The sequence below is a fragment of the Microtus ochrogaster genome, chromosome 19 (assembly GCF_000317375.1).
Source record: "Microtus ochrogaster isolate Prairie Vole_2 chromosome 19, MicOch1.0, whole genome shotgun sequence".
In the NCBI taxonomy this organism is placed as follows: Eukaryota; Metazoa; Chordata; class Mammalia; order Rodentia; family Cricetidae; genus Microtus; species Microtus ochrogaster.
The window spans coordinates 7,412,619-7,438,167 of NC_022021.1; the positions used below are offsets into that span (position 1 = coordinate 7,412,619).

A 25,549-nucleotide genomic window follows, 5' to 3' on the forward strand; every position below is an offset into this window, starting at 1 on the left:
CTACCTTCTCTTCCCATGCTCCTTCCTGTGTATCCCTTTTAGAACTGTACAGTCTGAGAAGATGACTTTCTCTGAAACAGGAGGACCATTCTTGACTCAAGGATATACAAAAAAGCTCTAGTCCCCTGATGTACCTCCAAATCAGCCCTCAAATTCCAAATCAGTCCAGATTTTAAACCAATTCTATTAAAAACAATTACCATTGTTTATGAGGTCATTCTGATAAGGCTATATATTCTGTGCTTACTGGGTAATTATAGTAAGTGATCACTTATAGTTTTTACCCTTTCATAATGTGGTAGTGGTGAAGGTTCCCCAAAACCAGAGACTGATGTGCTCTGGATGGAACCTTTACTTTCGTATTTAATGTTTTGTATACACAGTCCAATAAATAATATAATCCACATATTTTACTCAGCTAGATGCTAAGGGAAATTAAAGAGAAAAACTATTTCTAGTTAATCACAACTAGGAGTCTGAGATGTTTCCTTACTGAGTAACACTTAATTGTAGTAACTTCATTAACTATGTGTGGCGGTACATTTTTGTAATTCTGACACTCGGGTGGCTTAGGACAGAAGATTCTTAGCATTATAGCCAGATCCTGTCTCAAAACAAAAAACAAACGAATAGGACCATAAGCATTATTAACAACTGTTACAGCTGATGGGTTACTAACAGAATGTTACCTTTTACTACTACTATATGTAAGTTGCCTGTGTGAGGGAAGTTACTGATAGATCACTATCAGTTCCATGTGGTTTTAACCAACTATTCTAGTGTAGTGGTTTAGAAAAAGTTTTATTGTATTGTTTGGTACTTTCTGCATTTAGATTCTGAAAGAGGTAACAGAGTTCATATATGTTGACTTGCCTTTTTTTCTCAAGAGATCTATCCTAAGACAATGATCAATAGATTTACATATAAAAATATTTTATAGTGGGCTGGAGAGTTGGCTCAGTGGCTAAGAGCATTGCCTCCTCTTCCAAAGGTCCTGAGTTCAATTCCCGGCAACCACATGGTGGCTCACAACCATCTGTAATGAGGTCTGGTGCTCTCTTCTGGCCTGCAGACATACACACAGACAGAATATTGTATGCATAATAAATAAATAAATATTTTTTAAAAAATATTTTATAGTGTTTATTGAATTAATAAAAGAAGGAATCTGAGCTTTCAAGAGTGGAATGGCTAAATTAAGTATGGTTAAAATACTATAGTCACTACCATCATGTTTTTAAGATTTTTAAGGATGAGATACTCTTGATGTACTGTCTTATACAACATAATATCAATAATTTTGTTTAAAGAATGACTATGTATATTCATATGTGTGCAAATACTAAGAAGTAATGTGTCAAATTTTTTTCCAATTTTTAATAGAAAATTAGAATTTTTATCTAATATTTACTATATACTGGGTAGGTGTTTTCTATATTAAACAAGATTATCACTTTAATTTGAACATAGACTTCAAAAGAATTAAGACTTAAAAATTATACCAAGCATTTTCTAGATGAGTCGTCAGAAAGGCTTGTTAAAGCGTCTTACGCCAATCACAAATTGTGTTTATTGCTCATTGTCTTGGTTATATGTTGACTTGATGATTGATTCACTCCTTCAAAATTATTTGGAATATGGTGTGTGTTGTTTTAATCTATTCTGTATATCACTGTCACTAATCATTTTTTCCAATTGTTTAGTTGTGTCTTCTCTTAGATAAATTTGTCAGAACTGCTCTCATCTTTTGCCTGACAGCTCATATTTATTAAGAATTCAAAGGGTTTCTTACAGATACTATAAAGAACAACACAGAAATCATAGTATCATCCAGAGTTGAATCATTTTAATTTTAGTAGTAATTCATAAATTATATTTACTTTCTAACATGCATGCATCTCTGATATATTTACTGTATGTTCTGATACATTTCCTGTATGTATCTCTGTTACAAGTAAATGTTTGTCTGATATATGCCTTGTCCCCTGTCCTTACTGGTCACATTAAAATTTTAATCGGTTAAGTGCATTATTAGCAAATGTACTTTAAGCGGAGACACTTTAAGGTGATTTGTCAAACAAATTAAAAATTTATCTAGAATTAATATTTTACCAGAATAATGAAATTATTTTAAGATTTGGTTTCTTACTGAAATCATCCATGTATAATGACACTCTTAGCAAATACTTGTATGTAAAAACAGTTCTATGATGTGTAACTCCATTGGCCAACTTTAAGTAATCCTCTACTGCCCTCCCCCAAAAATATTGATGAGATAGGTAATTTTTTTCTTTGTTGTTATTTCCTTATTGGGAGAGAAAATGGCCTACAAGAGACTGAAGCGGTTCAGCCTTTGGCACAAGTTTTTGTGAAATTGATAACATTATTTTATCTCTCTGACCTTCATATTCTTACCTATAATATAAGTTGTTGGATAATGATTATTATTTAACTTTCTAAATATTCTCATACATATTTTTTTGCATTGAAGGAAACAGTTGTTCTAAATATTGGTAGATAAAAGGTCATAGCATTTTTATGGTATATGTTAGTAGTCAGTAATAGACTACATATGTTTCAATAAGTGACTAATCAAAGCATAAGAGGAAAAAGATTCTAAGAGGCAGAGTTAACAGGTAAAATCAGTTGGGTAGAATTAAGAACATTTATGATCAGCTAGCTTCTTTCTGGGATAGAATTTTCTAACATCCATTTTTAAATTGTTCTTCATTTTCAAAAAGCGTATTATATACTTCCAATTACATATAGTGACACAGAATATATACATTACCATTCCAAAAGGGAGACATGGGGACATAGGAAATACTGGACCAAAGCAAGACCGAAACCCAGCAGGATAAACTCTAAACCCTGTAACTATGTGTCTGATGTCAAAGGGCTTAGCTGCCTCTGCCATTCTTTCTGTGTTGCCTGACACATACATCTTTCTTGGACTGGTTATATTCCTTTTGTGCTCTCCTGGTGATGTCTCTTGATTCTGGTATTTCTAACATCTTGGGGTCTCCAGTGCAGTCCTGTCCTCACTTTGATAACTTCGATTGGCTTCTCCGGGTTTCTTTGCAGGTACTTCCCTGGGACACGCTTGGGTTTATCGTCTCAGTCTAATTCTTTACTCATGAATCCTTCTTGTTTCTAAAGCCAGAACCATGTGGACGACACTGCCAAGTTTGACCCCCTGCTTGGGATGTAACCAGGCTCCCTTGAATCACATTCACAGTTTTCCTTGGTTGTTACTTTTTAGGAGCAGAAAATTTCATAGGTATTTCTTTTGTGCAAGTTGCAAACTTAGCTGTTTGGGGGTCTTGTCTTGAAGGCACCCTTCCCTCTATTGCATTCCATACCAGCCTCTCTTTGATCTTTTCATCTCTTTTATCACAGCCTTAGCTCCTGCATAAACTTTCTTGGTGCTCTTTTCCTACTTCAACTGTATATTTTGTATTTCTTTTTTCCCCAAATGTTCTTTTTCATTAAGGAAGTGCGTAAGAGAAATAATTGATAGCCATATCACAGAATCAGTATTAGGTTGCTTTGAAATCTGCCAAAGAAATTAGTCTGCTACTTTTCTATTTAGCTTCAAGAGAATTCATAGGACAGCAAACAGCAGCCATATTCTTTATCAAAATATCGCAAGAATGATTTCTAGCCTAGTTAATAATATTGTTCAACTCTGAAACCTCCTGAGTCTTGACAGTCAACATAGCTCTCAGTACTACTGCCTTCCAAGATCCTGCTAGATTGGTTCATTAAAATCTACTTAAGAGCATTAAACCACTTCTCTGGAACTAAGTCCCAAATCCACATTCTTCCAAAAACAAAACTTATGGTCAGATCTGACACATCAATAGCCCGCTTCCTGGTATCAACTTCTGTCTTAGTTACTTTTCTGTTGCTATGACAAAAGACCATAGCCATGGTAATTTATAAAAGAAAGCAATTAATTGACCTTATGGTTTCAGAGAGTTAGAGTCCATGATAGTGGAACAAAAGCATAGCAGTAGGAACACACACACACACACACACACACACACACACACACACACACAGACACAGACACAGACACAGACACACACACACAGACACACACACACACACAACCCACTCTTGTGACATACCTCCTCCAACAAGAGCATACTTCCTAATCCTTCCCACAGTTCCAACAAGTGGGGAATGTATTCAAATATACAAGTCTTTCGAGACCATCCTCACTCGAACCACCATAATATCTACTTCTAAAACCTTCTAAATTCCTTAGTTTTTAAAGTTCTTTTGTTCTTTGAATGGCTCTAAGCTTAGAGGTTGGTATTTTTTTCTCCCCTGTCCTTCCAAATAATGGTTCTAGAATTTAAAAATATTCTTTGTGAATTTGTCTTCTTTTTTAATAATAATTTTAATTTATGAAGTATTTAGTGGAAGAAATTTTAAGTAAACTAATTCCTGGTAAGAGAGTCACATTTATTGAAGTTTATTAAAAGCATTAAAAGTGTTGTAAAAATATAGAGAGATATAGAATTAAAGTGTCTGGGCTTGAGTTTACATGGAGGGTCTTGTAGAATGATGTCAGAATGCCCCTGGGTGAGAGTGTATTGACTGTGCTTGTACACATCAGGGTAATTTTGGTAAGTAGTAAATTAAATATTTGTCTTTATAGTCCCATTCATACTCTGCAGTGCTCACATTGCAAAATTTTATTTCACTGCAATTTTCAAGTTAGTAATATAGCATACAAAAGGGAAATTTCACTATATCATACTACATTTTAGAAATAAAGAGTTGGAGGTTATATAGGTTAGTTACAACACTTAATTATTTGTAAATGAGATCATTTAAATTATTTTTATAGGTAGTAAAGTATTAGGTATTCTTACTGAACTTCAATTATATATAGACCCTATTCTTAAGTACAGACTTTATTGTATACTGTTGTATTTGTTCACTAATATGAAAGAAATCTTGGAATTAAAGTACTGGTATTTTATCATACTCCACATATTGTAGGGTTATGTCTTTTGCATTACATTTATAATGATGTGAGATTGTTGTTTATACATTTATTGAGATTAGGTTTGCTTAATCATTGAATTGTGAATTTCGTGAGGATATTGCTTTGTTGATAGAGTGTTTTTCTAGCATGCATTAAGCCACAGGTTTTATTCCCAGTACTCAATCCAGAACAGGGGCATGTGAGTGCACTTCTGTGATTCTAACACTTGGGAGATGGAGGCCTGAAGATCCAAAATTCAAGGTCATTCTCAGCTAAATAGTGGGTTTGAGACAAACCTGGTTTATGTAAGACCTTGCCTGGAAAAAAGAAAAGAAATTTAATTTTAAATGAGGGTAACAGGATAATGGTTCCCCTGTGATATATTTTATTTATATTTCTAGGATGGCTGTGCAAATCTCCTGACTTAGATACCTAATCTATATTGAGGTTCTTTAAAGAAGTGTTATGAAGTTGACGGTGACTTCAGTTTTGACTATTAAATAGCTAAATTTTCTTACCATAATTTTAATATTGTTTGTTAATAGAAAATAAATAATGAAGGGACAGTAATGACAGTGTTTTCCAATGATACAGGATCATCGAACTAATGGTATAAGAACCCTGAACTTAGTCTTAATATTAGATGTTTTGGTAGTTAATCTGTAGAATTCTGTGGAATTCAAAATCTGTAGAAGAATTGTGCCTTGCTTATTTTGTTTGTGTTTGATGTTTAATTGAATGACTTGTGTACCGTTATTGGTAGAGTTCTACTCTGAAACGTTGTAGGAAACATTGATTCACATAGGAAGATACATAGACCATTAACAACCTTAGATTGTTAAATAAATTAAAAAATTTAGGAGCTGTGTTCATGAAATAATGAAAATTTGAATTTTAGTATCAACCCTTGTGGTCTCATACCTGGGGTATAACTGACAAACTTTTGCATTGTAATATGAATTACGTGAATCACAGAAGCTTTGAACTTTTTCTTTTTATAGCCCTACCTGAACCCATCCTTCCATCCCTCCAAAAAATTTACCCAGTAAGTGTTTCTTATAAATTATTATAATACATAGTATGTCAATTATATATAGAATTATTATATTCAGTATCAATGTAAATATGAAAGTTATAAAGCTAAATATATAATAACATTTTCTATATAGGCAGAAGTATTGACCGCTAGAATAATTAAATACTTCGTTCACTTTTCAGAAAGTTCTGGTACTTTTTAGTTATTGGTATATAATCTGGTCAGTTATGTTGATGTTTGGATTTTTCTTGCATGTTATGCATGGCTATATTAATATGGATCACATATACTCAGTTGGTCAAGGCCCATTTGACCTTACTCCAGTTTTCTTCATACTATTTTATGTAATTTTTCAGCATTTGTGTTTAGTTAATACTTGAGAAAAATTCCATCTTAGTGTATTTGTATTTTGAAAAGAGGGGAAAATTAAGCTGAACAATTGGATAATCTTTTCACATTTTGCATCATCTTGTTAAGCAGTAAACCAAAAGGTAACAATAGTACACTATCTTGTTTGTATAATATCGAGACTTCTCATGAAATTGATAGAAAATAAAGTGTGCTGCTAGCAGAAGTTTAGTATGTACTATTTCAGTTGAGAGAAACCCAGATGAAGTAATGTGCACAGTCATCATTTATAGGCATTTTGATGCTTTTTCGTTGTTCTCATATTCTTCCACTCTGTTGTCATCAAGTTCCTGCTTTTCTTTAAAGAAGTTATTCATTGTTGTACATAAAATACAAGGATGCTTGACGTGCAACATCGTTTTAAATAAGTCTGTGATAATTGAGGTAAACTGATATCCTTGTATTTCAGTACTAGTTGTTATGATGCACACATGGGATGCTGCCTAATACAGGTTCCTAGATAGCATAGTGGATCTCCCAGTATCCTGTGGGTCATCTGCTAAAACAGACTATGATAAGAACCTCTGGCCTCTGGCTGTTTTCTTTTTTAAAACAATTTTTTACTCTTGTGAAGAATTACTCTCATGGGCTTTTAATGTAGTTAGAATCAGTCTTTATGTTCTTAGATACAAAGAATGACAATAGCAAGTATAGAACAAAAAGTAGCTTATTTAACTTTTTGTCATTCTTTTTTTTAGATAGTAGCAATAGTTTCTTTTTATTTTAATATGCTTTAGGGAGTATACAAATCTGATCATTCCCATCATTTCTGGGGAGCAGTGGGAAGCTGCAGTTACATGAATTTACTGTTTTGTCATGGCTAAGAACAGCAGTTAGCCACAGCACAAGCCTCCTTCACGATGAAATGCACTAATAGCAAGACAGGTGAGGAGCCTGACTAGTGCCCCTGCATGGAAGGTGGCCTCTATGTTATGGGTGGGTGTTTTCCTCTTCCCACAAATATTTTGTACTTTAGCTCATACTGAATGGTCTGAAATAATGTTTGTGTGTTTTATTGTTTCAGCTTTACTTTTTTTAAGGCCCAGTTTTTGGTGTAAAAAGGGTGATGTTTCAGCACACAAAAAAATCCAGTACTTAAATCTAAAAGACTCTTAGTTTGTTGTGGTGGCACATACCTGCGGCTCAGTATTTGGGAGACTGAGCCAGGAGGATGATGTGTTTGAGATTAACCTAAGCTATATTGCAAGATCCTGTCTCAAAAAACAAAAACTATCCTTTACTGTATGTTGAAAGCACATCTCTGGCAATCTCACTTGCAATCCTGTGCCATGTAAAGTGCTTTTTTTTAAATAATAGACATCAGTTCGGTGTACTGTGCTTGGGGTGGAAAGGGCAGTAAGCACCCTGTTTTTTACTTCCATGTTTCATTTTTCTAATTGTTTGACTTTTCTCTCATAATAGAGTTCTTATTTCTGGTCACATTCGCTTTTTATGGTTCTGTACTCTCCGTTCTTCTTTTGCTAATAGTTCTGTTTCTATGACTGTGATGAGTAAATAAACTTACTACTAGCTTAGCCCACAGCCTTGAATGATACTAAGTGTATCTGGTACAGAAGAAACACATATATAATATAGTATATAGGAGACAGAGACAAGAGGAAGCAAGTTGAGCCAGCCTGAAGCAAAAGACAAAAAACTAACTGTAAAATCCCCTATACTCTGGGAGTTCGAGGCCAGCCTGGTCTACAAGAGCTAGTTCCGGGACAGGCACCAAAGCTACAGAGAAACCCTGTCTCGAAAAACCAAAAAGAAAGAAAAAAAGAAGAGAAATGGTCTAATTTATATTCGTGTGTGGTTAGGCTGACATCTTAACTGTTTAAATTACAGTTATATTTGCTATAAGATTTATGTTTATATTCCTAAGTACTTACTGCCCCCTCTTAGATTTTTTTAATATGAAATTTACCTACTATTCAGCAGAATACTTTTTTAGTGGTCTAAGAAACAAGCAAATCACCTTGTTTCTTCTTAATAATATCCATCACTTGCTTAGTGTATAAAATTTATTTAATCCCAGACATACAGATATGTATGATTGATGCCTAAGTCAGTGATAAAAATGGCTTTCATAGTTTGATCAAGCTATGTAGTTACAAATGAATGGTTCAGAAGCTGGCATTTCCCCCAATACTGTGTTTCCCAGGGGAAAATTATTGTAGCATTCAGTAATATAACTATAGTTGTGTATTGCATTTTATTAGTATATGGCTCCTATTCCTATATGAACTTTGAAAAAAACATGGCATATACTTAACTTACAAATGACTTAAAAGTTACATTGAAATGGGAAAATTTTTCCCTATTTCTCAAGAATTATAATAAAATATGGACCCCCTTTTTTTGGTCTTGGACAGTACCTCTTTTGTAGCCCAGGTTGGCTTTGACTTTTCTCTGGGGCAGCCTTTGACTTGAGTTCTAAGGATTGAATTCATGTCCTCAAACTATTTCCTCAGTCCCTGAGATAAAATAATTTTGAAAATTGATGTATTTCAGTTCACTTGTGATACTAAATGTGACAGGAAACTATAAACATATCATTACCTTCAAAAGAGGGCTAATACTTTAAGTTAAGGAAGAAACAGCCTAAATGATAAAGTCTGACAAAGTTCAGATGGCGGAGTGTGGGTTTAAGTGTTTTTGTGTTATTGGTAGGCAGTTACAAAAGGTTGTCAGATATTTCTCGTGGTTTTCTTTAAATTTATTTTAAGTTGGAAGAGAAATGGGAGATTATATTTATCCAGAAAAGTTAACATTTATTTATTATTTGGAAAATACTCTCAGGATATAGAAAAGATCATTACAAATTTTGCTTTTGAAGCTCAAAATAAGAATATCCTAAAAGTGTAAGGAAACCTTCCTTAAATTAAGAAAAGATTGAGCAGCAGTAGATGTTAATATGGAAAATCTACTCCCAGGAACTATAATTGGTTGAATTGCCTTCCATCGATTGTAGTCTGTAATTTTAAGGCTGCTTTTCCCTTTGTAGTGCTCTTTGTGCTTTCTAACATATTAGCCTAAGTTCTTCGCCTGCTTAACAATTAACATTATATATATTTTTCATAAGCCAGAATCTTTTTATAGTGTGAATTATTACCCCAGGCTGAGGATTTCTGCAGAAAAAAAATTAATTTCTATTTACTTTTAGCTTCTTTTAGGTGTGGTGTGTTTTTTTTTTTTAAGTTTCATTTTCTCCTTCAATATTCTGTCGTCATTGCATGACTCATATAACGTTGTACCAAAAGGAAGTAAGGCTGGCCATATGGTTGTTCAAGGTCATTCAGTATTTTAGTAGAGTAGGTCTCATGTCTCTTTAGTTTAATCTTACAGTTGCTGATCTTTTTCTGTAGCTTACCGAAAAAAATAAAAAATAATGGAAAGTCAGACAGTTTAATGAAATGTGTGTTCTGTTTTGAATCGAGTGTTGTATTACAGTGATAAGTGGTATGAATCAATTAGTAAAAAGCCTTCAGAGCAGTGGCTGTTCAACAGGGACTTGCTTTTCTTTTTAGTTGACAAAAAATAATTGTACCTACCACCTTTCTTACATTTGACTTTTATTATATTTGTTTTTCCAGAAAATGTTTTACAGTTCTAAATAATAATGCATAATAATAATATAATAATCCATCTTTTTACCTATAAAGTGAAAGACAAAGTGAGGTAGAGATGGTGCATTTGTTCTTTCTTCTTCTTGAGTCTTTATTATGAAATGGAACTGTTTTTCTGTTTCCACATTTTTCATCTCCAGCTAGACAATTAAAAGTAGTTTGAGTTTAGTGATGCAAGTGCCTTCCTAGTATGCACAAGGTTTGGACTCTAATGCCACATAAAGAAAGCGGATGTGTAGTGCATGCCTGTCATCTCTTCGCTTGGGACACAGGGGTAGGAAGATCTGAAATTCAAGGTCATCCTCAGCTATGTACTGAGGCTGAGGCTGAGGCTAGCCAGGGTTAGAGAGCCTACATTTGAGGGGAGTGGTGGTAGTGAATCTTTATGAATATATATTACTTGAAAATCACCCTGTTCAGATCCAGAACTTGCTGCTAATAGAGGAAAGGTCAGATATAATTCACATTCTTTATATTGGATGCCTTATTGAGACCTAGTTCACACACAACTAATAACCCCTTCATAAATAACTATGATAAAGTTTACTGAATATGTGTTGTTTGTAGGGATTCACTCTTCTTTCCCTCCCATCGTCTTTTCAAGTTCAGCTCACATGGAACAGCTATCTTTCTATTTCCCCTTAAAATACAACAGGAAAATCAAACAGTGTTGAAAGTCTCAAAAACTATACTATTCATAGGTTGACACTTTTGTGACCTTTGAGAGGAGTGTTAAGTTGCAGCTGGGAAGAGCTGTTGCCTTATGCTTGACATCTTCTTCGTACATAAAGTACAACTTTACTGAAGAAATAATTAGGGAGGTATATTTTATGAATATATGTCTTTGGGTAGAATCATGAAATCTGCAATAAAGTTTGACTCATGCTTGAATTATTTTGCTACCATAATGATACACTCAAGCCAAGGACTAGAATATCTTAGTTTTTCATTTATTTTATGACCTATTCCAGGTACTATGCTGGTGAGACCTTTAATGAAAGGAAGTTTTCAAATTTCTAACTGGCCAGCACAAAAAAAATCTAACTTCAAAAACTCTAGATAAGGTTTGATAAAAGTTCTTAGTATATGTTTTAAATGGCTTTGTGTCTTTTCCCCTTTTTCTTTCAACAGGAATCTTTTAGTACTTCTGTACAGCTGCACCTTGTGCATCATACTCCATGTAATGTTCCTCCTTACCTCTCAAAGAATGAATCCAGCCTTGGGGACCTCTTACTGGGCTTTCTTAAATATTATGCTACAGAATTTGAGTAAGTAAAACTTGAAATTGTTTTTGTTTTTTTATACATAAGTGACTGCTCTAGATTTAGGGAAGCTGCATTTGTTAATTTCAGTGCTGTAAGTGATTCATGAGATAGAGCACCTAACAACTTATTAATAGCAACTAAGATTTCAGTTCCTATTTTTTGATAAATAAACATTCATAGTTTAATAAGCCTGGTTGTAAGATTTAGGTTTTTAAAATATGTGTGTTTGGTGTAGGTTTGTGCATGTGTGGGCACAGTGCTCATGGAGTCCAGAAAAGGGAGGTGGATCCCCTGGAGCTGGGGTAATAGCTGTGGGCCGCTTTGTATGGGTGCTGAGTACTGAACTTGGGTCCTCTTCTTAACCTCTGAGCCGTTTCTCAAGCCCTGATAATGCTTGAGATGTTTTTTTTTTTTTTTTTCATTTGTGCTTCTATTTCATGTTGAGGACTCTCTAGTAGGGTCTAAGTTGGTCTTGTGTTTTAGTTCTATGTAGGTTGTATATTGTTGGAACATCTATTTTCTAGGAATTTAAAATTTATAGGAAAAAATATAGCCAAGGCAAACGGGATTTTTTTTTTTTAAAAAATCACTATTTGAATAGTAGTTGTATTAGGGTAAAATGCAAATCAAAAAATACACCTTTTATTTGATTTTAAGGCAATATTAAACATGAAACAAATAGTGTACAACCACACAGCAGAACTTCTTTGGGGAGTTCTAAGTCCAACTAGAGTAAGGCTGGTGATTTGAAATACTCTGGTCAATATGGAAAGTCTGAAGGGGGGAGGGTCCTTAGGAGTTATACAAAGAGCCATAGTGACTTTAGTATTATTGTTTTGAAGGGTTTGGAGAGGGGAGTGATAGCACTAATAAATGGCTGTTAGTCAATGGAGAAGGGTTTCTAAGCAGAGGAGATCTGTTACCTCATTCAGTTTCTATAATCACTGTATGAACTTGTGTTATACCTTATATTTTACCAGTGAGTCACAGAAGGATTCAGTAAGAGATGAAGCAATATACCCAAAGAACTTAGAACTAGTAAGGATAATGATTTCAGATCATTTGATTCCAAAATTCATATTTAACTGTAATGATTACAGTGACATTGTAATTGCCTTATTTGATATCATGTAGACAACTCTAAAGAAATCTGACTTGTATTTGAAACATAGGACATGAAAGAAGAAATACAATTCAATATGTTAGAAGTAGAGTTTCTGTGCATCTTTTTGTTTGTAGTGATGACCACAGCACCTCACCTGGTGAAAAGATGGTAAAATGTTTATTACAGTTTTGATGCAGAGAGTGAGATTGGGAGGTTTTTAGTGTGGATCAGAGATCCTTAAAATAACTTAGAAGTTACTGAAGGAAGTTAAGGAAAGGAATCAGAAAAGAGCTAGAGGAAAACTGAGTAAGAACAAAGTTAAAATAATCCAGATAAATGGGTGTGGTGAGAGAGGCAGGCAGCTTTGTTTTGAGGAGAGGCTGATCTATAGGGCAAGTTCCAGACTACAAAGAGAAACCCTGTTTCAAAAAACAAAGCAAACAAACAAACAAAATAATAATCAGGCAGTGGATGGTGAGAAAGAAGGAGGCTTCATTAACAAAAGATGTAAAACTATGAAGCATGAGTTACTTTTCTCTTTTCCACCATGTGGGTCTCAGGGTTAAAGCTTAGGTCCTCAGTCTTGGTGGCAAGGGTCTTTACATGATGAGCTAACTATCTCATTGGCCCCTACACCAACAATCTTTATTGTCAGTATTTATTGTTATATAAGTTAGACATTTGGTGTAAAGTTAAAGGGAAAGATTCACAGAAAAATGGATTTCTTCTGTATATAGGTGCTTTGTTGGATTGACGCAAGAATGGAGATAGAAAGTGTTTTGTGTTAGTTTAACAGTAATAAAGAGTAGCTTGCTGAGTCAAATAATACTAGCTGGGAGGCTAATGTTTGAAATGAGATTTTAAGACTTCCTCATATAGTACTCATGCCAAGTACATTATTTTATACAAGATAATTTCACATAGTTGACTGTAGGGAGCTCAGCCAAGAATATCAAAGTAATGAATTAGGTACCATTTAAAAGATTCCTGGCAACTACTAAAATGTTTGTAAGGATTTCTTCTGAATTTTATTCAACTAGAGGCATCCTCTTTACTTGGAAGCCAAAGAATTACCTGTCTGCTGAGGGCTGTTTGAGTATATATTGTACATTTGCAGTAGTTTTTTTTATGACCATTTAAAAATTGCTGATTTCTTTTTTTTCCCCCTCCAAGTCGTGCTCTCTGAAGCAAAAATTAAGTCCAGAATTTAAGGGTCAGGCTATGCAATATAGCTGCATTCTCCTAAAACAAAACAAAGGAACTAATAAAGATAAATTAGTAAAAGTTACTTCCGGATTGTAGTTCCGCAAGCTATTATGCTGAAAAGGATGAGGCAGAAGGTTCACAAGTTTGAGGATAACTTGGGCTACAGCTTTTAGCATCAGGTATGGTGGGATATATATGCATGCATTCCCAGTACACACAAGATGGAGTCAGGAGGATCAGAATTTCAAGGATGTTCCTGACTACATAGCTAGGCTGGGCTTTGTAAGACCTTGTCACAAAAACAAAACAAAAGAAGATCTTGAACGGTAAAGATTAAAGTTGGTTCAGTATGTAGTCATATCATTTTTTTATTCCATTGTTACTAAAGAAACTCTTAGAAGCATTTGTAGTAATAGAACAAAGTCCTCCTTTTCTTTTTGGAACTCAACTACAGTACTTGAAGTGTTTGTTACATCTTACTGTAAACAACAACCAGTGTTAGAATGTCTCCACTGACAGTCCACTTACATGATGCATAGTTTAAAGAATGAAAACTCTGTTGATGATGTATTTTCATGCTTAGTTGTCTTTCCCAATCTCCTTCCCTGGCCTGGGTTCAAACCCACGGCCTTGTTCATGCCAGGCAAACACTCTACTGCTGACATACCCCCTTGGTCCTTGATCTTTGGAGACAGGGTCTCTCTCTATCCCAGATTGGCTTTGAACTTGCAATCTGCCTGCCTCTGCCTTTTGAATGCTGGGGTTAGAGGTGCATGCCACCATCTTAGGCTTTCTGCCCAGCCTTTGATCAAAGCAAGAATAGAAAACTATGCTTGGAGGAAACTTTGCAATGATCAAACTTCACAAGCAGCAAATTATTTCTTCCATATTTAAAATTGAAAATGAATTCTATTTCCAGAAATCTTCCATTTAGGACCCATGATTTAGCAATTTTTTTTTGATATATAGATCTTTCTTAGATTGCTGTTATGATAGAGAAAGCCAAATATTGTTGATAAAAAGATTTCACTCCATCTTCAAATTTATTTTTTTCTTGCATACCAGTTGAGTGGTCATGTATTGGAGTGTTCCTTGGAAAAAAGAAAAGTGTTGTTATTTATAGTAACTCAGAAATAAAAATAAATCTTTAAAGAAACATGTAAAAGTGGATACTGCAGACAGAAGTATATTCAGATATGTAAACAAAATTGTTGCACTCAAAATATTTTATTACTAGATGTGGGGTATATATAGCTCAGTTGGTAAACTGCTTCCTAGGGTGCACAAAGCTCTAGACTCTGTTCCCAGCTGCATAAATCGGCACTGGGAGATGGAGGTCAGAGGATCAGAAGTTTAGGGTCCTCTCAGGTACATAGCAAGTTAGGTAACCTGGGCTACATGAAACCTTGTCTTGGTACTGTTAACTACTGCTACTGCTTATATAATAAGAGAGAAAACATTAATTTTGTTTTCTTTCTTGCTTCTGCTAGCTGCTTTCAAAGATTTATCCCAATTCCTATAAGATGTAGCGAAGAGAGCCGGGCGGTGGTGGCGCACGCCTTTAATCCCAGCACTTGGGAGGCAGAGGCAGGCGGATCTCTGTGAGTTCGAGACCAGCCTGGTCTACAAGAGCTAGTTCCAGGACAGGCTCCAAAACCACAGAGAAACCCTGTCTCGAAAAATCAAAAAAAAAAAAAAAAAAAAAAAAAAAAAAAAGATGTAGCGAAGAAATGCAGTGTTATCAGAAAAAGAAAATGCCACAAGATTACCTCACAACCAATGTAAAATTCTTATTGAAGTATGAGCAGTAGACAGTGTTTATGTGTTTTCCTTATTTGAACTTTAAAGAAACATTTTTGTACTATTTCCTTTGTTAGTAAATGTGTATTCAGTATCTAGTATATACTGAGGAACTAGCTGAATAGCTAAAGAAATATCTCAGTGTCCTGGAACTTAACTCTACCTGGGAGATATATACAGAATCACACGTAATAAGCATAAATACTAGACATGGAGAACTGGCGCTGAGGGGTGGAGCCAAGGTTTAGCATTTTGTCAGGCAGTCAGGGTCAGCTTTCTAGTTGATGGAATTAAGGAGAAATTAGGAAAGCAGTCAGTTCTTTTCTTTTTTCTCCCTTTAGCTGGAACACTCAGATGATTTCAGTTCGTGAAGCCAAAGCCATTCCAAGGCCTGATGACATTGAATGGAGAAATAAATATATCTGTGTTGAAGGTAGGTTTCCCCTGACCACTATCTGCCAACGAATTAGCATCATGGTACTAATTCCAACTTTTATTTCTGCTAAAGTATCTATTTATGTTCTGAGGTGATTTATATTGTTTTACATTTTTAATTTGGAAAAGCTTTTAGAGTTCCTTAGTTATGAGAAATACTAAATGTGAATTTGAGCATTGTAGTTGGTATGATTTGAGCAATTCATGCATTCTTCATACTATAGTTGATTGAAACTATATAATTCACACAAACACACACACACCTGCTAAAACATACAAAATTAAGAGTTAAGAATTATGGGCCTGCTTAGATTATATGACTAAAGTGAACATCTCCATCATATTTCTTTGCTTTCTTCAGGTTTTCTTTCTTAGCTACTTTTCTTTTCAGCAACCTCTTTGATTTTTGGCTCTCATTCCTCCCTTTTAGCTTTAAGGCATGTGTAAGACTTGTTTTTGAAAAACAAAACCAAACTTCACGTGATCTGTATGTCCCATCCATTCTGCCTTGTCTCTCTGTGACCTCTTTTGCTGTGTACTATGGGTAAGGGGTACACAGGCTGAGGGCATAGACTCCTGTCTTCTCTGCTTGGAATTGTTTTTCTCTCTTCAATGCTAGAGTTCTCACTGGATCTCCTGCTAAGCATCCATTCATCTCATAATGTGCTGCACACTGCCCTCCGTTCTCTTCAGTGTTCTCAATCTGTGGGTTGCGACCATAGGAAAACACAGATATTTATGATTCATAACAGTAGCAAGATTACTGTTATAAAGTTGTGACAAAAATAATTTTATGGTTGTGGTCACCACAACATGAGGAACTGTATTAAAGGGTGGCAGAATTAGGAAGGTGAGAACCACTGCTCTACTTAAAGGCTCCTGACCTTTTCCATCCTGGACAAGATCACTTTTTAAAAAAAAAAAAAAATTGAGTTTAAGCTTACACTTCTATAACACCTGACATTGTGCCCCTCTCTTAAATACAGTGATATATTCTTTATGTAACTTTTGATTCTGCTAAATATACGTCCTTGACCGTCTGTAACTCCTTAGAGATCTTATCAACTCAGTTACTCCTCTGATCAGTTTTTGTCATTTCTCTGACTTGAATTCCACCTACCTTACCAGACAGCTCATAACTAGATCGTGTGTATGTGTTTGTGGACATACACATCTAGTAAAAATACTAGGTTAAGCCATATGATATACTGGTAGTTTCATATAACTGAACCTAATGTAAAAGTGGTCTTGGACTGGGACATATCCTAAGTTTGATTGCTGGTGCTGTGAAAAATGAAAAGCCCATTGTACTAATCTGTGCATTTCATAATGCAGAACCCTTTGATGGAACTAACACCGCCAGAGCTGTGCATGAAAAGCAGAAGTTTGATATGATCAAGGAACAGTTTTTAAAGGTAAACAGTGTTTCATGTTGACCCTAAAGATGTTAGTGGACTAGTGTGCTTTAAAAATGAAAAAAAAAGTTAGAATACAGCCACTAATGTGACAGAAAAGAAGAGGGTAGTGTCACTTGAACTTAGAGGCACTTTTCCTCCAGAGAGAGCTAGGGAGCTTATTAAACTCAACAGATGACGAAATAAAACTCAGAGGACGCTTTTATTAAAATATCGGGGCATTTATTAAAGAGAAGGATTTGATGTGTGACTTGTACTCTTTTTTCCTTTTTCTGCTACTTCCACTATGACATTTTATCTTTGATTTGTTTTGTGTTTGTGTCCACAATGTTAATTTATTCATCAGTAGCTTCGCTAGATGAGCTACCTGTTGGCAATGACTGGCAGTGTGGAAATGCATTGATAGACATATGTAAGTTCAAGTGATACACTCTTTTCCTGCCATACTAGTGGCTTTACTCTTCTAACTTTAGGAAGGAAAGGTTCAAAGGTCAGAGAAGTGAAGCTACTTTAGAGATACTGTTTTCATTATTCGGATAGACAGACAGACTTTGATGTAATTAATGCAAGCAGTGTGCTGCAGGCTCTCTTCAGTCTAGTTCTTCCTCACAACAGCAAAGTGGAGCATAGTTTTCCCGTTGCTCACTTGTTCTTTAGCAGTGGGTGAGCTTCTTTTAGAATGATTTAGCAGTAAAACCAATACCATCAGATACTTGGACACTTAATGTTTTCATAAAATTGTGACCTGAACTTTTAGCATGAGTAAGAATTGCAGTATCTTTTATGAATGCTTTCACTGGTTCCCAGGCGTTTGCACAAAATTTTACATTTACTCTTGCCTTCTTTTAAAATACTGGTTTTCACTTTTAAAAAAAGCTACAAAACAGTCATTTTCCCCTCTCAAATTCAAATTGAATACTTTGCTATTTTAGATGAAATAATTTAATCTGTAAGTTATGTTAGTATTGTCACTTGTAGCTTTTTCGCCACCTGTGTGCCCATTTTTAAAAAAATCATTGCATAGAATATTAAATAATTGTTTCTTTTTTGGTGATTAATTACATACCTTGGGAAATAAAAATAAGAAAAAATCTAAATGTATACATAGAAAGAACCACTACTAATATTCTTTTAAATTTTTTGAAATCAGTCTTTTGTTCTGTATATAGTTTGTATTTTAAGATTGATTTTTAATTTATTGTTTTCCTTTCCTAGTCATGGCAAAGATTGAAAAACAAGAGAGATCTCAACAGTGTTCTGCCTTTGAGAGCTGCTACCCTGAAGAGATAGCTGCCCTCTAATTCCTAAACTCTTCCAAGAAATAAAGAACAATAGTTACATCACAATGCATTTGTTTACCTCCATCATGGTTTATTTTTAATCTTGTTCTTGTTTTTGTTTTATTTTTAAAAGGACATACTTATATAAAGATTGCATATTTTATTATGACATTTCCTAATAAACTCTTTGATTTAAAAATGTATTTTTGAAAATGTTTACATTGATGATTAGTAGTATTATGGCATGACTTTTCAGCATAAAATATATTTTGAGAAATTACCTGAACTAATAAGGTTTTGATATAATTTTAAGTAATTGTACCACATGCAAATGAAGAACCATGTGGAATTTTGCAAAGGATCTAAGTAATACATATTTACAGTGTAACTGGTAGTAGACAGTTGTGTAACCCAGTTCTAGTCAAGGGAAGATTCAAGTCAGTTATTCAGTTACTTGAAGCAAATGAAATCTTTCATTCAGTGAAGTCACTGGAGTCTTGAAATACTGGACAATTGCCTTAAGTCTCCCTCCACTTGACTCTGGGACAGCCTGTCTTGTCCTGTGTCTGTATTTGTGTTTCATTAGCACTTCACACCTCGCTTTGATCCACTCTGGGGGTTACAGGACCACTAGCAGCAGTTGGTGACCTGCTAATGGACTCTAACTTTGGAGAGAGAGCGTTTCCTATGCTTTCTGATAGCATAGTGCAGTGTACACTGTTGCTTTACCTCTGTTTTCCTGATCTTTTTCCTCATGATAGAAAACTGAACATCAAAGTTAAGATTATATCCTATTTGTAGAATCGGATTTCTGTGGATTATAATCTAAACTGGAATTTTTAGGCAGTAAGCCACTATAAAGTGTTTTAGATAAGACAGTAAAATTATAAATAAAAGTTTAATGTTTATACAAAAATCTTTTTTAGTATTTCTTTTCCACATAAAAGTAGTAGCTTCAGATACAAGCTATTCTGTTTCTTAAGATTGTTTTTAGTTCATGTAAATATTTGTAAATTGGTCAGTACCTGTAAATTTAAATATAAAAAGTAATCTTGAAAGCAATTTTAACTTTTTCAAAGATTGCAGACTTCTTGTAGGTCTATGGTGGTACACTTTGTACCACTGAACTATTTTTTGCAGATCAATTAAAAAACTAAAAATATTTGCTTTCTTTGACTTATAAAGGGTGCGTATTTTGTTTTTCTTTTAAGTTTAAATTTTTGTATGCTGTCAAATGGAATAAAGTTTATATCTGGAAATTTTTGAGGTGTAATTTTTCTGTGAAAGTCATTGGTTTTGTAATAAGATTGAGGCTGTAATTATCTGAACTGGTCTGAACCCAATTTTGTGGTTAAGCCCGTCAGCCACTGTATTTCTCTGGCTTTATTGGGAATAAACTTTCCAAGTGAGTCAGTTTTTTTAATTACTTATCTGTAGTACTTTTGATGCAATTAAGCATTTTATATATGAATTCTTTTTCTGGGAACTATTCCTGAGATTTACTGCGTGCTGTGCAGCTCCTCAGAATGTATTGAGTATGATGCTTAAGGGGACCCGGTACTGTTTGTAAATAGTGGTCGCTTAGGGACGGTGTTCTGCTGCACAGCTTCATGGTGTTAATAAAGCCTCAGAGTTAACCACAGTGTGGACTCTTGCATTGCCACCTGTTCTCGTTTTTCTGTGGCCCCACCCTACTGCTTTTGAGCCAATTTGTTGTTACCAAGTAGGCCAAAAAGCTGATACATTTATATCCTGGAACTAATGGGTCAGCACCTAAGATCATGTACTGGTAACAGTCCAGATTTATCAGGTAAGTGGGCTGTTAATATATGAGACTTTTTTAAAAATTATTTTCTGTGCTGGGATTGAACTCAGCTCATCCTTGCTAAGCAAGTGCACTGCCCATTGAGCTAATATCCTCAGCAGGAGACAAATTAATTTTGTGTGAATACTACATTTTATTTTGTGTGTGTTGATTGCTCCATTTCTGTATGTTTGTATGTATTATTAAAGTATTGTTAGTGTTAAAAGTGTGGACTCTATAAACAGTTCTGTTTTGGGTTATTTAAAATAGGATCTTAGCAAAATCAATGGTTGAAAAAAAGCCTGCCGCTCTACCCCTTAGTCTACAGCCTGCTGTTCCTGGAGAATAATACCTCTCTACCTGTCTCCTTTACAAACTAAACTGTGACTTGAATCTGCCATGATTAAAAATAAAGGTTTGGAGTTCTAGCCCAAAAGTCCTTCTTAGAAAAGAATACTTTACTGCCTGTTGTACTACTACATAGGTCTGGCCTTTTTAGAAGCATTCATTACATACCGTGATTTGCCCTAGGTCTTTGGTCAGCCCAGTAACTTCCAAAGAAACATGGGTACCAGCAAACTTAGTAGGCGCTTTGAGTTCCTGGAGAGGAGCAGTGAGTTGGGACTTGGGCATTTCAGAGAAAGGTGGTGATCTTGACTTAAGTAAATAGGCGGGCCTTTCAGGCAGAAGGCGTTCTATTTGATATGGTGTAAATACCTAATTTCTGAAAGTGGATTAGTCAGGATTTCATCCCGGAGAATCTTAGGCTTTAGTCCTAGAGCTATGCTGAGAGGTTTAGCACTGGCTTTACTGGCTCCAATGAGTCTTTGCTTAGTGTGGATCTAAGATAGAGGTTCAGTGAACACTTGGGCCTGATATTGTATCGACTAGCAAGTCTAGCAAGTTCCCCCACTGTCACCATACTAGCAGTGAGACCTTAAACTATCTACAAGCTGGCACCATGTCTATCAAGATTAAGGGAAGCAAGTTCCTGGCTGCGTGCTGCCTCCTTTGGTATAAAAGAACCATCCAGCACCTCCGCTGAAAGTGTAAAACCCGCCAAATCACTGGATGGAAGGTTGGGCTAGCAGGTCGCTTGACGCCCAGGTGCAGCCCTCAGCACTGCAATCTGCCCTGTTCCCAAGGTCTGCCAGAATGGGCGGGACAGTTGGCAGGGGATTGGTACCAAGGATAGCTAAGCCTTGCCCCAGAAGCTCAGTGGCGAAACTTTCTTGACGCCTTCTATTTAAAGGCCTGGGGCGCCCCCGCCCTGCGTGCCGGGAATCCGAGCAGCCTCGCGGGCCCCGGCAAAGTGCAGTCAGAGGGAGAACACCAGGCGCGGGCGGCGTGGGTTGCTCTGACTCCGGCCGGGACAGGCGCGATGGCGAGCGGTGACAACAGACACGCTGCTGAGGGCTTCCTCCGCTGGGGTGCAGAAGAGGAGGCGACCCAGGAACTGGAGACGGAGGAGTCGTCGGAGGGCGAGAATGAAGAGGCCGAGTCGGAGGAGGAGCCCGACGCCAGGTAGCCTGAGCCTGTTGTGCTGGGTCCCGGGCATCGCCCAGAGCCTGGCAAAACTGCCCACCCCACAGGTGTCTTGCTGGACCTCTGGCAGACCCCCCCCCCCCCCGGGCCTTTTCCTTTGTCTTTACAACCTCAGGAGTTCATTTCCCTGGAGCCAAGCTCTGTCTGGGGTTCGCCGCCTTCTTTAAAAACTTGAAGGTGTAAGGTTCTTGCTGTCAGCTGGAGTGACAGGTCCGCCTGCAGCAAAGTTCACAGTCGGCCCCCACCCCCACCCCCGCCTCCCAGCTCCTTGTGACTTGCTCGTTTATTCTTGGAGACTTACTTGGGGTTCTGCCTAACCGCAAAAACTGTGCTGGAATGCTTGCCGCTGGCTCCCCGCGCCTAATCAATCTTGCCTGCCTGAACATGGGAAAGGATCTTGAGGCAGAGAAAGCCCTGTCCATTACCTTCAAAGGTATGGCGGCCTCCTGGAATTCTAGCACTGGGCTAGTTTGCTGTATTTGTATATGCAAACTAGCTAGTTGCAAACTAGCTACTTGCTAGTTTGCATATGCAAATACCCCATACATTTCTTAGAGGAAAGAATCACGGAGGCCAGGTGTGATGACCCACCCCTGTGATTCCAATAATAGGCAGAAGCAGGAACGCCATGATTTTAAGGCCTGCTGGTCTGTATCGAGAGATATTTCAGCAACTTCTGTCCTAAGAATCGTTCTGGTCCTAAATATCTACTTATCAATAAGCTGAATGAAATTAAGTAATACTATATTTTTTTTTTAAAATGGGACTCTCCATTTTGACCCTTTTCATGCAGGCCTAAAATGAGACTAGTGGTATGGGTGTCAGTCAATGATAGGAGCACCTATCAGAAGACTTGGGGGCGGGGCAAGTGAATGTGTACCGTTTCAGAATTGCGCACTCAGGCCAGAGGAGCTGAAACTGAAGTAGCCCAAGACTGGCTCAGGAGGCTGGGGAGGTGGCTCAGCTGGTAAAGTGTTTGCCTTGTATTATGCACAGGGGCAAAATTCAATCCCCAGTACCTACGTTCAATCCCAAACACTGTTGGATAAAAATTCCAACATGGTGGCTTGTGCTTGTCATCTCCATGTTAGGGAGATGGAAACAAAATCCCTGGGTCTCACTGTCCAGTCAACCTCATCTAGTTAGTGAGTTCCAGGACAGTAACAGCAGCCAGACTGTCTGAAAGAAAGAAAGAAAGAAAGAAAGAAAGAAAGAAAGAAAGAAAGAAAGAAAGAAAGAGAAAGAGAAGAAAGAAAGAGAAGAAAAGAAAGGTAATGTGTATGTTGCAAGCAAGAAGGTTTTTACTCGCAGTTAGCATGACAAAAGTTATATTATGCTGAAGGTCATCACACAAGGGTCACACAAGATTCCCAATTACAGTCCTAAGCCTATCTCCCCAAGGCTGCTCACCTGTGTGATGTATCGTAGCTGAAGGTCAGGTCCAGTCTCTAACAGAAGTCTCTGATTGGAGGGTCAGGACCCTGGTCACTTCAGAAGTCCAGAGCAAAGCATTGCTCTTGGTCTCTGCTTAAATACTGTCCAGTGGGTGTCATGGAGTCTAGAACTATGTCTGGTTATCGTGAGTGAGGGATGTCACTGGGTTCTGGTTATCAGGGTGTAGTGGGGTAAGAATAAGCCATTCTTACATGTCTAAAAGGTTTTTTGTTTTGTTTTTTTTACTATGCTCATTACATTGACTGTGAGGAGTAAGTCTCCACATGCATACACACGTGTACACTTAGTACTCCACATGCACACACATGTAATCCCGTGTTACATGTAGCATGACACTGATGAGGTAAAATAGTCAGTCGGAAATCTTGAGTCATGGGCTACATGCTTACCAAGCAGCTTCTGCTTTCAAGAACTTTGAGGGCAAAGAGAGAAATCATGAGGAATATCTGACTACATGCTAAAGAAGTTAGACTTCAAATAGAGAAGAAAGCATGGTGTCTTAGGGTTTTTTTATTGCTGCAACAGAAGACCATGAGCAAAAAGCAAGTTGGGGAGGAAAGGGTTTACTTGTCTTACACTTCAGCATTGCTGTTCATCACTGAAGAAGGTCAGGACAGGAACTCAAGCAGGGCAGGAACTTGGAGGCAGGAGCTGATGTGGAGGCCATGGAGGGGAGCTGTTTACTGGCCTGCTTCCCCTGGCTTCCTGGGTCTGCTTTCTTACAGAAGCCAGGAGCACTCATGGGTGTCCCCACCCACCACGGGCTGGATCCTTCCTCACTGATCACTAATTAAGAAAAGGCCTTATAGTTGGATCTCTTTTTTTTTTGCACACCTTATTAAGTATTTAATTCATTTTCTATGGCCAATAAAATCCTTCTCATGCTTATTACATAAATCAACATATTAGTCTCTGCCTTTTTGGTTTATTTCTTTAGGCAGTTCATAGATTCTTCTGTGTTTTTGTCATTTTCTTGATATTTTGCTTTAATGTGTATGGAAACCTAAAATATCTGAGACAATTGCACTGTACAACACTGACTCTTATAGAATATAAACTTTTGTGTAATTTTGATTGATAATTTTTCTGACATACTCAAACTAGTAAAGGTCAGAGCTAAAAGGCAAACTCAAATCACACCTCAAATCTATGCAAAATATGCTGTCCTGATTATATTTTTGTTTTTTTAAATTGTTTTTATTGAGCTATAATTTTTCTCTACTTCCCCCCCCCCTTTCTCTTCCTCCCATTCTACTCCCTCCTGTGAACCCCATGCTCCCAGTTTACTCAGGAGATCTTATCTTTTTCTCCTTCCTAGGTAGATTCGTGTATATCTGTGTCTCTTAGGGTTCTCTTTGTTGTCAAGGTTCCTGGGTTGTGGACTGTAGGTTGGTTTTGTTGTTGTTGTTGCTTTATGTCTAGAAACCACTTATGAGTGAGTAAATATTATATCTGTCTTTCTGGGTTTGGGTTACCTCACTCAATATGGTTTTTTTCTAGATTCATCCATTTACATGCAAATTTCAAGATGTCGTTATTTTTTTTACCGTACAGCTGGATCTCATGGAGGCATTTTCTCAATGGAGTCTCCTTCCTCTCTGATGACTCTAGCTTGAGTCAAGTGGACACACAAAACCAGGCAGTGCCCATGGGTGCTGTGGAAGGTCAGAAGGGAGGGTAGAGCTTCTAGAATCATGGAGTACTGGCTACTGGCCGGATTTCGGAAGATGGGCAGGAGAGGCATAAAGGAACTGAGTACAGAGCCAGTGCAAATGGAAAGGAAGGGGGACCCCCAGGCAGAAAGAGGAGACACTCTTCACTGTGCTGCACGCGGTGCTCAGATTCCTGCCCAGCCAGTATTTTCCAAAGCAACAAGAAGCTCATTTACATTACAACGTGGCTATAGAAGTTCAAACAGCACTCCTGGCTTGTCCTTTGCCAAGAGCTAAGACCTTCAGGAGAGAATATAATTCATTTTTTCTTGGAAAAAGGCCTCTCCCATTGTCCCGAGTTTAATTTTTAATCTCCGCTGAAATAGTTTTCTATGTCAAACAACAACCAACAACAACAACCCCCACCTAAAACAAGGACTCAGCACAATTCTGTGGTCTCTGGGACTGGGGCTGTCATCTGGGGATAGTGGTGTTGAGTGTGTACCAGGGAC

General features: G+C 36.8%; 2 protein-coding genes across 5 annotated transcripts in view; both read left to right on the forward strand.

The window, feature by feature from the left end:
- Positions 1 to 20,615, forward strand: part of Tent2 (terminal nucleotidyltransferase 2) — a 53,733-nt gene extending 33,118 nt beyond the window's left edge. For all 4 annotated transcript variants that reach the window (XM_013349697.2, XM_005356495.3, XM_026783745.1 and 1 more), the window contains 5 exons: positions 6,004 to 6,047; positions 11,207 to 11,343; positions 15,793 to 15,884; positions 17,222 to 17,301; positions 18,517 to 20,615. In XM_013349697.2, the coding sequence (XP_013205151.1) occupies positions 6,004 to 6,047; positions 11,207 to 11,343; positions 15,793 to 15,884; positions 17,222 to 17,301; positions 18,517 to 18,591 (428 nt within the window). In that variant the 3' untranslated portion in view covers positions 18,592 to 20,615. The remainder of the gene's footprint in view (positions 1 to 6,003; positions 6,048 to 11,206; positions 11,344 to 15,792; positions 15,885 to 17,221; positions 17,302 to 18,516) is intronic.
- Positions 20,616 to 21,743: 1,128 nt separating this feature from the next.
- Cmya5 (cardiomyopathy associated 5) overlaps positions 21,744 to 25,549 on the forward strand; it is a 95,550-nt gene continuing 91,744 nt past the window's right edge. The window contains exon 1 of the mRNA XM_026783828.1: positions 21,744 to 21,909. Within this exon, the coding sequence (XP_026639629.1) occupies positions 21,767 to 21,909 (143 nt within the window). The 5' untranslated portion in view covers positions 21,744 to 21,766. The remainder of the gene's footprint in view (positions 21,910 to 25,549) is intronic.